General features: G+C 36.7%; 1 protein-coding gene across 1 annotated transcript in view; it reads right to left on the bottom strand.

Annotated features, from left to right (window-relative positions):
* The window catches only part of LOC121903738 (protein unc-13 homolog B-like), a 202,444-nt gene that overhangs the window by 142,312 nt on the left and 47,441 nt on the right, over nucleotides 1–12,691 (bottom strand). The window contains exons 4-5 of the mRNA XM_042421073.1: nucleotides 5,213–5,330; nucleotides 2,472–2,595 (exon numbers count right to left, since the gene is read on the bottom strand). Coding sequence (XP_042277007.1) covers nucleotides 2,472–2,595; nucleotides 5,213–5,330 — 242 coding nt within the window. The remainder of the gene's footprint in view (nucleotides 1–2,471; nucleotides 2,596–5,212; nucleotides 5,331–12,691) is intronic.

The following is a 12,691-nucleotide window of genomic DNA, read 5'->3' as shown; positions in this document are numbered from 1 at the left end:
TCAGTTGCCCCCACACGCTTCCTGTCCCATCCCATCCTATCCCATCCACGCTGCTTGACTTGCTCCCATCTTATATTCATGTTTGTTTAATAGCTGATGAGGAGGTTTCCTTTTGGGGCTCCCAAAAATAGAATTAGAAACCACCTCGGGGGCCTCACATGTCCTCCCCGAAAGCCAGAGAAAGGGAAGTAAATCGGGGTAGAAGAAGAGAAAAAGAAAATGTGAAACCCTGACGTTTTGTATTGTTTTCCACATTTAAATGATAGTGTAGTATATATGTAGTGCAGTAGGGAGTTTTTCCTTATTCACATCAAGGGTCTAAGGACAGAGGATGTTGCATTGCTGTACAAACTGTAAAGCCCCCTGAGGCAAATTTGTGATATTGAGCTATACAAATAAAATTGACTTGACTTTTATGTATTGTGTCAAAGTTCAGTTTTAGCTAGTCAGTCATTAATATACTGTAAGTACAGTGTAACCACTTATAATAATTTTAAAGTTTCAAATCTCAACCTGTTAAATGTTAATTTGTGTCTAATGTTGTTAATAGTGTTATTAACAGTGGAAAGTTTGCCAAGAACCTTTGACATATGTATATATTTACATTTTAAATGGAATACACTACTAGTTAAAATTTAATAGACTTATACATTGAATGTATTTTTGTGTAATTATACAAAAATAGTATATTATTTTAAGTATATTTGAAGCATTAATGTTTTTGTACATGTATTTTAACCTTACTATATTCAAACATATTCTATGTACAGCTTTTAACACACTAAGCACAGCTTGGTTTCAATTTAACACAACTTTAGTACCTTACACAAGAATACATAAATTATATAGTATTTTAATACTAAGGATACTTCAAAGACTCAATTTTAAATATGCATTTGTGAGAGTGTTTGTGTGTTTCAGTGTTATTCATTGTGATAGGTGATGATCAAAAAGATGCAACTCCCCTAGTGAATTGGATGTCAAACACTTAAACTTTTTTAAGGGGGATTTGTGCAAGAACTACTATCTTATCTTTATCTTCAGGCCCTGGCTTTTGTGTCAGGACGACTGTACAGCAGCATGAACCAGTGCCATCTTGACATCAGGTGAGTGTTGATAAATAGAGAGCCAGGCAGTGCACAGGGAACGGAAGAGGCAGCTCGAAGGGAACAAGAGCCAAGACACTTCAGACAGCTCCCTGAGATGCCGAGGAAACAAAGTGGTCTAATGTAATGTTGCTATTTAGATGGTTGCACTCGAGAAATAAAAAGAATATTTAGGACTATATTTGGGGCAACCAAAACATTTCCATGACAAAACCCTTCATAAAAAGTGAATGAACACTAGTGGTATTTCCATAAGCTCTAACATATAGAGCTTCTTCATGGAATTCTGAAGGAATACAGAGATACTTTTCTAGTGATGAAACCTGACCTGCTTTGCTGTTAATATTATATCACAAATCTCCAAAGCTAAAAACAAGTCGCATGAGAAAATACACATGGAAAGGATTTCACTGTTCTTGTTGTTATAAGTGAATTCTGCAAAATTCAAGTAAACTGATCAAGATGACATTTTACTAAAAGTTAAAAGCTACCACGAAAAAGTTGTCTTGTCCTTTTCGCCCATTTTGTTTTAATTTCCACTCAAAAACAAATCTGATGTGGGACAATGAGGTCACAGGTTCTTCAACCAACCAACAAACAAAAAAACAAGAAAAACTACTGAGCACATAATTTGTTTTATCTTTGACTGATGCTAAATTTTTACTTTTTCTTTCATTTTAGAGCATTATAACACACCGCCAACAGACTGAATTATCTTTTTCCGAAAAACATGCAGACACCACAGTTATTTCTCACCCCTAAGTAGTGTCTGCGGATCTTCCCCTCAGGCTACCATCAATAACAGATCAGATAAATTAGGACTACCTGAGAGGCAAAACCAAGGGCAAATGAAAGAAAAAAAGCACTGCTCGTAAATCTTATTGCTTTAACTGTACAGTAACATTTTAGCTCTTTCTTTGGATTAGGGCATCTGCACAGTTTAGAGGGATTTTAGTGAGTGAATCAAACTTAATCTGCAAAGGTGTGAGGGACAAAATTGGGATTTTGAAAAGTGACAGATGAGAACATCACGATTATCTTACATGTTTTCTGGCTCTGCAGCTAAGTATTTGTGTGTGATTTTTTTGGCACCAGTAGTCATCCCTACAATATTATCACAATATCGATATCGAGGTATTTGGTCAAAAATATTGTGATATCTTATTTTGTCCATATCGTCCAGCTCTACCAACAACATTAAACATTAAAACAACAATAATAAAAACACTGATGGGACATGTTGAAAACAAAACAGTGTGATAGCATTAATGAAAAGATTCATTTTAAGAGTCAATATAAAAGATCTCAGATCTTCAAGCAGGGAGTTCCAGAGAGATTCACCTTTAATTCTGAACCAGGACTTACCAAAGGGTAATTCAAAGCGGGTGTCCAGCAGCACTTGATGTGGGGTTGGGTTGGTGGTACCACAGATTTCATCTTCCCTCATTAAGACCTCAGAGTCCAGAGACGCCCACTCTCCTGGTCCCTCCTGAAAGAGAGAAACAGAAAAAAAAATGGGATGAGGAGAAAGAGAAAAAGAGAGGTCAAGATGGAGAGAGAAGGAAGACAAAACACAGAGAAAAGACAGACATAAAGAACAAAAGAAAGAGACAGAAACATTTACTCATTGAGAATCAAGCATTAACATAGAAATTGAGGTCACAGGTCAGCTGTGGAGGAATACCAATCAATAAACACAGCAAAGTTGAAAAGATGAAGAGGTGAGGGGCAACACCGGCAGTTCAGACAGTGATAGAACGGCAGTGAGGTTCATACTGAGTGGAGAAGTCAAACATTTGGGGCTGTATTATTAATGACTACAAAGGCGATGCTGCCTCACTTTAAAACTCTCCAGAAAAAGTAATGAGGTGTAGAGGCGAGATGAGACAAGACAAGGCTGCCCACAGCGCACAGTCTGGCAACTGCTTCTAACTAGCAACCTGTGAGAATGCGTTTTAAGACTCATGACAGGTAAAGATGGTGTTTACTAAATAAGGTAGGTGGAAGTTGAGTCTGTGTGTTTATTTTGAGGGCTTTCATGTGCGCGAGTAGCCTAAGCACACGGCATATACTGCATATATTAAATTTGATTTTGTTTTATCATGATGTTCATCCATGAGTACAAATACAACAGCCTAATAGAGAGAGAGCCGGCAGGGTGGAAAAGGTTAACTGTCAAACCACTCAATCATTTCTCTGTGTCTATGGTGTAGTAATTGTGGGGCAAACTGTGACATAATGTATTATTTGTAAAAAGACAACTAACAGTGTGGAGCTTTATGTCACACTCATGTCATATTATACAAACTGTAAATAAGAGCTGCTGAAGTGCAAAAACAACTTAGCCAGGAGAAGAAGATGTGGAGAGTTTCTGACAGGCACAAGATCAATACAATACTAACATTTATACAATTAATGCAATTATTTAACATGATAAAAGTAGCTAATTTGGACTATATATACATTTATCTGGTGTGACAACAGGGCTACTAGCAATGGGAATAACTATGTTTAAAGAATGTGTGTTCCCAAGTTGTAATGATGGGATGTTCCTCTTACCATTAGCCAACATGGCTAATGACAGCATGTCTTATTGTTGATAGATAAAAATATTCAAAACATATTGCACAATGAAAAAAAACTACTGTTTTTCTTTCTTCTAGTTACTGGAAAAGATTTCACAGCAGTTGAGTATGAAGCTATGCATCTGAAATTCTTAATCTTTGTTTGTTTTGTTTGTATTTCTGTTAGCAAAAATATGATTTTGCTAAAGTCTTGTGTCTAATGTTCATCTTATGACAACAATAAAGCTGGATTTATACTTGACGCAAGAGTTTTACATAAATATCTGGACTTTTAGTTGTGGATTTCACCTGCTGATAGAATAAATACTTTTTGAGCCATATCATTCTTTAGTTATATTCTCCAAATTTACTGTTTACAGTCATTCATCCACTTTGTGTTACATCGATGAAGGGAGGGTCTGCTTTGTTATATAAGTGAATATGAGACGATTCCATGCAGTTGCCATATTTATGTTGCTTCATTTACTATAATTCGCGGTAAGTAGAAGGTTTGCAGTGGAAATGGCTGTTGTGTGTTACTGAAAAGGAGAAGACAACAGAGCCTTTCTTCAGCTTGCTTCAAGTTGTTTTCACTCTCAACAATCTCTATGAGCATCTTTATCGTCACCAAAGCCCCGACGTGTAGTTACATTTTTGAGGAGGCGCATGTCAGCTACAGCATAGGAAACAACATAACTGTGAAGTCTACGCACAAAGTCGTAACCCCCTTAAAGAGTAACTGCACCCAGTCCAAAAGTCATGCTTGCCATGCCAGCAAGTAGTGACAACATGCTTTTTCCACACCTTGTAAAGCTTGACCACATCCAGTTGTGATGTTGTGTGTGGTTAGAGGTTCAAGAGACTTATACCCTTAAGCCCATATATTCCAGTGCAGCTATGTTTTTCCTCTTTCCAAAATCTGGAAATCGTAACTGGGCATTCACGTAGAAAGCAAGACATGAGCAGCACGTAAGCACTTTTGAGACGTTCTATCTGTTCAGTCCACACTGACTCAGACCTGCATTCAGACATCTCTGTCCACTTAACCAGCTGTTTGTCAGCAGCTGAGCTGAGTGGGCAACCAAACTGTCTTCACCAGGCTGTCTGACAGCATAAAATTTACTGAACAGAAATAGTTTCATGTCGGCTCCACAGGAAGAAATCAACAGTGTTTGTATTTATCGATTTTATCTCCCTGCCCATTGTAGCGGGCAATGTGAATCAGCCTGTAGTGAAACCAGCAAACTCATAGGCACACTGGGAGCCGACAAATCAATATAAATACGTTTAGAGCATATAGACAGCTTGAGATTTGTGTGATTTAAACAGCTGTATGTGCTTCACTAAACACAACAGAAGAGAAAAAAATAAACTCAGAGTGTAAAAAAAACGTGAGGGGTCCTGGGATGTCTCGGAGTCAGTGTGGTTGGACACATTTAATGAAATGGAAGTGTTTCTGTTCCATGAGAAGTGTGAATGACAGATGTCTTCTTAAACCGCTTTTAGTGCGGATTGGCCTTAAGAGTGTGTTCGTGTTATTACCTCATCAGACTGTCGAATGGTGTCCAGGGGTATCAGCGCTGTGCCGATCATGGTGTCCCAAATTAAACCTTTATTCCACAGCTCCACCACCAGACCTGACTCCAGATGACTGATCTCACTGTAGAAACACACAAACACACATTAACTGCATTTCATAAAATGTAAAAGTTCAAATCTTGCACCAAAAATTGCAAAAAGGTTTCAAACTAAAGACTCTGTTTGTTCAGTCACAGTAGCTCTCACCCCTCATACTGATACTACCAAGATTTTCTTCTCCATCTGTAAACTGAATCTGTAAAACACATCCCTTCCTGTCAGCTGGAAGATGTTTCCCAGGAACAACAGACTTGACACAGACTGCTTACGAGGGCAAAAGCTTTATTTGTAGTTTGAACTGTTGCTGTGTTATATCAATCAGCAGAGGAGAACAGAAAAACATTTAATGAAATATGAAAGCTGTGGATTATTAAATTGCTTTTAACATGCAATGTTTCTCCTTGACAGCAAATAGAAAATGCCTTAAGTCCATGTGGTGTTACTGTTAAAGTGTGTTTATACAGTATATACTGTATATAGCAATGTATAGGTGCCGACAGCTGTTGTCATGGAGGGAGAGGTACCGTAGCAACAATGCACTGAAAATGGTAGTTTATTGCATGTAACTACTGGTAACCAATTTTCAAACAATCATTGACAAACCTCTACAAGCAGAAAGTACAAGAGCAGCTGCACAAACTACTCTTAAAAACATATAATAACATGATAAATATAATAATCAATTTCTTATTTAGCTACAGGTCATGTAAATGTGATGATATTTGGGTGACACTGAAAATGTTCTGAACATTTTTGTGGGTTCTACGATGTTGTACCAGATGTGAGGTAAGAAGTAAGATGTGTTTTCTTTAAGTTTATTGCAAATGTAAGCGCCATGAAAGTTTAGCGAGGCAGTGGTGGATCTGATGTTTTGTGGCGAGGCTGACATCAAAACAGGTTTGTTTTACTTGATATTTACTTTTTCTCCCCTATCATTTCCGAACACACAAATGTTGCACCATAGAGGCTATAATTCACACATTTTGACATTGTTATTTTAAAAAAATGACTCCAAACAATTAATCAATTATCAAAATAGTTGCCTCTTAACACCTATTAGTATTATGTAATAAAATATATAGTATTTATTTTAACATTGATAACAAAACTCTCACTCTAATTTACAAATCTTTTATTGGGAATATCCTTTGTTATTGTTTTGAATGTAGGTATGGACATTCCAAAATCTCTCACAAGAACAAATTAGGAAAAATTGTGAAGACCTGTGGGAAAATTATGTGGGAGCAGCCAGCTGACCTGTAGCATCTGGACCTGACCAGGTTGACTGAGAGGGCAGATAAAGGTCTGCATGGATACATCCCATCCACTTTTTAGTGGAGTTCCAGCCATTCGCTTCTGGTTGGAGGTATAGATACCCTAAGATCAGAACCAACCGAGCAAAAAACACCTTTTTTTCAGTAATAACTCAATTAAACAAGCTGCGGTAGCCATGGGGAGTCTGAGGAAATACATGGACTAGGGGATGTGGAATACATGGATACGCAGGGGATGTGCAATATACTCTATATCTATTTATTTTTATTACACTTGTTGGTATACAGTTATTGACATGCACTTTAAAATGCCTGCCTGGACTGTGATGATATTTATGATGGTGGTTATAGATGATTGTTGTTTTTGTTTATCTGATGTGCTTTTAATGTGTCTCTATGTTCTGTGCTGTACCATAAATTGCAAGTTGGAGGACATTAAAGTTTTATAAGTCTAATATATAAAGATGACCAGGCTTTTGCAGTCAAGGCCCCTCAGCTCATTTCAGCTCATTTCAGGTTTGCAGAATCAGTGACATCTTTTCAATCATCTCTCAGTCTTTTTAGAAAGGCCTTTATTAAATTGATACCACACTGTTTTATCTCCAACATGTCTCATTTATTTTATTACTACTGTTGTTTTTATTGTTTTATCATTATTATTATACTTAATCTTGTACTAGGGGCATTTTATTCTGTTTTATTTTATTCTGAAGGTCTGATTTTATTGCATAATTGTAGCACTTAAATGTTTTAACTGTGTAAAGAGCTGTATAAATAAAGTTTATTATTATTATTGTTATTATTATTATTATTATTATTATATTATCTATACTGGATATATAACTATATATATATATTGCTATCAATAACTATTAACTAAATTAACTATTAAACAAAAATGCAGTTTTCCTCGTTGTTTTCAATACAATAAACTATTATGTTTCAGATGATATTAACAGTGTTTATCATACAGAAAATTGATCTGTGTCCATATTTCATGCAGCGTCTGACTCTGGTCTTGGCCTTAGCCTGACACAGTACAGTTACTTTCCTCTCCCATCAGGTCATTAAATGCCGAGTCTTATCCTTAGAGGGATAGTGAGGGTGAAGGATGACAGCCGTCATTTTCTGACAGATCCATCTTAAAGAGAAGACAGCAACCAAACTGTCTCCCCTCCTCATCTGCATATTTATATTCACACTCCCATTCATATTCATATCGCCTCAGTTTGGCTGTCAGTCATCTCTGATGACACTTCACAGCTGGGTTGATGGAGGGAAGAGGGTGGGCAGGAGAGGCTGGGTGGGGTGTGTGTATGTGTGTGTGTGTGTGTGTGTGTGTGTGTGTGTGTGTGTGCGTGTAGCTACTTGCCACACAATGAAGGAGGCAACCGTCTGAACAACAAGTCGAGTCAAAATGATTATGTTTCCATGCATGATTACCATTAACCATCTCCATTCATGTGTTTTGGTTGTTTATATGCTTGTTTGATTGTGACCATGGAGTACAGCTGCAATCATTAGTCAATTGATCAATTAGTCATTGGACAGAAAATTAATTGGCAACTATTTTAATAATCAAATAATTGTTTTATACACATTTTAAGGGTAAAATGGCAAATATTTGCTGGCTGCACTTTTTTAAATGTGAAAATTTTAACCTTATTTTTGCCATAAATGATAGTAAACTGACTTTTTTTTATTGGACTGTTGATCGGACAAAACATGACATTCAAAGATGTCACCTTGGGCTTTGAGAAATGATCACAGGCATTTTTCACAATTTTCTGACATTTTATAGACAAAACAATTGATTGATTAATTGACAAAAAATAATTGAGAGATTACTTGATAATGAATATAATAGTTAGTTGCAGCCTAATACTTAAAATTGATGTCATTGTGCCAGTAAAGCTTCTTGAATTGAGAAAACCCAGCTTTGAATACTTGGATGTATTATACAACTAATAATGATTTTAAATATTGTCGCCCAGCCAAAGGGAGCTGTTCAATCAGCCTCTATGTCCAAAAAGTTTTTTCCAACCTCTGCATGCTGCACATTATCTAGCTGAGGAAGGCCGACCTATCTTCTAAAAATTGTTGGTCGCTTTCAAATTGGAAAACTGGATCTAAAGATTTAAATTATAGGTCATATAAGAGCGTGTGTTTGTCACCAAGTAATAGCTCTAACAGTTATTTTCGTTATTGATTAACCTGACAATTATTTTTTTGATAATTTGATTAGTGGTTTCTACCTTTAAATTGTCAGAAAATAGTTTAAAAAGCCTGTCACATTTTCCCAGAGCCCCTTCAAATTACTTATAGTGAGAAAAACAGTCTGGAGCCCAAAGACATTCAATTTATAATGATGTAAAACAGAGAAAAGTAGCAGATCCTCACATTTGAGAAGCTTCAACCGGAGAAATTTGCCATTTTTACTTAACAATGTTCTGCACTGCCTTTGACCTAAAGTACTCCTCATTAGCCATCCTTCTCTTACATTTTTATCTATCCTGTATTTATGTCTCTGTTCTCCACTTATTTCTGCAAGACTTCTATTCTTTAAATCTGTATTTTAAGGTTTTATGCTGTTTTTCTTTTTTAATGGTTATATACATTATGTAAAGCACCTTGAATTGCCCTTGTGTATGAAATGATGATAGCTGAGTTTCTGTCTGTTTCCACCAATCGATTACCAAGTCTTTCTGGGTCCTCAAAGCATCATGTGACCTGTGTTTTTGACTGTGGCCAATACACTAAAATCACAACACAGCTCATTGCTGTTCCTTAACTTATTCCCAGGTACAGTAAAACACATGACTGACAAGGTAGATGCCATTTATCTAATCTGACAGTGAATGATGATGCAATTAATTAAAAAAAAAACTAGAAAGCACATATCTCTGCCAATAAATGTGTTATTTTGATAAAAGAAAATGACAAAAATGTCTTCATGTGAAACTGTGTCTGCATCAAAGTGCACAAAGTGATAAAAAAGTTGAGATACATCTGCCTGATTTTTTATATTTTATTCAAGTTAGTGCAGTAATTCATGAGAGCTTATAGTTTATTCACTTAAAAAAAAAAATACAATCCAAAAGCTTATCACTTGTTTTTGGATCCACTACTTTACTTTTCACCAAATTAATTTCAAATCAGATTTTTTTCTAGCTGACCTGGTTTGGATGCCATATTCAAAAGCTTCATTCTAATTGTGTTTTCTTGTTTGTTTCCTTCTTTTTAGTCATTTCCTCTATGTAAAGTACAATGAAATTGCTACTGTATATACTTACTATACATGAACCGTGATTTGCTTGTGTCTAACTGACTTTCCTGCCTCCATCAATGAAAGCTAAAAAACAAAAACATTATTTGAACCCCCACCCCTCAGAAGTACTGTATTAACATGACAGTCAGGGTCAGATGGTTTAAAGCAAAAAAAAAAAAGAGTGTCTTATGATCTACTGCCTGATATTAATCCATGAGATTATTTAATTGAAAACATGAAACATGCAACCTCAAATAGGATTAGAAATCGGTCTGACGTTGTCTATCCATGCAGTCTGTCTCCAACCTGTCTCTGACTCAGTACTAAAGAGATGAACATGTAGTGTGTGTGTGTGTGTGTGTGTGTGTGTGTGTGTGTGTGTGTGTGTGTGTGTGTGTGTGTGTGTGTGTGTGTGTGTGTGTGTGTGTGTGTGTGTGTGTGTGTGTGATCTTGAAGCTTCACATCCGACTCTGGCATATGCCCTCCATCAAAGCCCATCCATTATTGAGGGAATGGTTTGTGTTGTAACAGGGAATGAAATGGTGTATTTTTATCACTCTGGACACCACACACACACAGACAAATACCCCATGCACACCTACACAGAGCCATCTAGTGTATAAGAGCAGAGAAATAAATGAAAAGAAAGAAAGGAAGGCTGAGAAAGAGATGTGGTGACGCTGAGCGCGAGGCTTGATAGAAATTATGGACTGGGGGCACTTTGAGGAATAAAAGGTGACGTCACTGGTGAGGTACAGATTTTTACATGTTCTTGTGAAGAAAGATTTACACAGGCAGCAACGTTGCTCGTCCAGTTTATGAATTAATGCATAAAATTATCCAATTTCCCCTAATATTTTCATATTAACATGTTTCATTCATATTTTCTGCTTCTTCGATGTGGTTGCAAAACACACTTTTGAGCATACTGAATACTCTCATCAGAATATTATTATTATTGTCATGTTATGTATTTTTGTCATGCAGCATTTAATTTTTGCACTCTTGCAAGCAACTTGTGTCATGCGTCACAATCTTATTGTACAAATCTTCTATACCGGTTCTGTCTCCACAAGGCTTGTTACAGATTTTGTTTTCTACAAAACCAAACTCTTATTTTTTTCTTGTGAGGTTTTGTTTGTACAAATGTTCTGAGTCAGATTCATAGCTGCACAAACATCCCTTGTTTCAGCCTGATGAATGTCTGTCACCTCTTCATTCACAAAAAAAGTTCTCAAAGAGCAAAAAGAATTTCACACTACGAAGCTTCAGGTCCTGCTTTTGGAAATCACCAGACAAAACATAACAAATGTAGGAGTGTCAGTAGTAGGAGATCCCAAACAATTCAAAAAATATGAATCCAGCTGCCAAAAACATGTCATCAGAGCGTCTACGATCTTTGCTAGGCTGAAACTGAGCTCTTGGACATTCATGTGAATATCTAAACTATGTTTTCCTTAAAGCCAAATGTAAAAAAAAACGCCTGATAAACATCATCACTGAGAGTGGTAGGTAACATAACAAGGCTGTGATCAGACAGCAGTAAATCATTCCTGTGACTGTAACTAGATAAAGTCGTTGGCCAAAGACTAACAAAAGTTGATGTGAAGCGAAGGAAAAAGGTCACCATTTTTTGAAACTTATACACAATTTAATTGACAGAAAACTGGAAGGAAGAAGCAGACGATGACCTGAATCACCAGAAAGGCAGTCAGACAGAAAGATAATGAGAAATGTTTCCCCCCATCATAAACTTAGGAGAAACAGTAAGATCAATACCTTGAAAAAAAACATTATATCATCATTATATCACTATATTCTTATTCATTATTCTTGTCACTATACCCTGATTAAGAAATTTCCTGATTATCACATTTTTAATTAAAAGTATTTTTCTATTTTTGACTTCTTATTAAAAAGAGAGAGTAATAATTTATAAGGGTAAAATTACAATATAGCATAAAATAACAGTTACCTATATTAGTTAGAAAATGACACTATGTCAAACCGAGGAGACTGTCGGTGGACTGTCAGTCAAGACATCTAAAGACTATGAGCGGCAGGTGAGAGTGTGATATTAGTGACAGAAAGCCGGTGAACCCTGACACACAATACAGTAAATCAGGTCAAAAGATTAAGACCTTCGGTGGCATGTGAGAGACGAGAACAAACAGAGACAGTGCGGGAAAAAGTGAGTGGTAGAGACACAAAATAAGGCAGGAAAAGGCTTTGCATGTTATATACAGTATATGATATATTACACCTGTGGTCAATAACAAAGAAAGAGACAATAAGGCAGAAGAGAGAGAGAGAGAGAGAGAGAGAGAGAGAGAGAGAGAGAGAGAGAGAGAGAGAGAGAGAGAGCAAGCAGCGCTGAGACAGACACATTAAAGCCCAGGATGCACGAGCACGTGAGGCCTGGTGACCCTGAGCATAGAGGGATCAACATTCAACTGCTTATCCCCTTATCCCACTAGTCAACCAACCAACCAATCAGCCATCACACACACACACACACACACACACACACACACACACACACACACACACACACACACACACACACACACACACACACACACACACACACACAGCAAACAAATGAAAAATGTCTCTCACCTCCTGAACACTGTTAAATGTCAAAATTCGCCCCCAATGGGCAACAATTTTAATAATCTATTGATCCTTTCAGTCATTTTTCAAACAAACATTCTCTGGTTCCATCTTCTTAGATGTGAGGATTTACTGTTTGACTCCAACATTTAACGTAATTTTAAAATCGTTAGGTTCTGGACTGTTGGTCGGACAAAACAAACAAATTGAGGGCATCACAGAGGGCTC

The sequence above is a fragment of the Thunnus maccoyii genome, chromosome 9, assembly GCF_910596095.1.
Source record: "Thunnus maccoyii chromosome 9, fThuMac1.1, whole genome shotgun sequence".
Classification (NCBI taxonomy): Eukaryota; Metazoa; Chordata; class Actinopteri; order Scombriformes; family Scombridae; genus Thunnus; species Thunnus maccoyii.
Note: the sequence above shows the minus strand (reverse complement) of the source record. Positions and strands in the feature narration are given on the sequence as shown.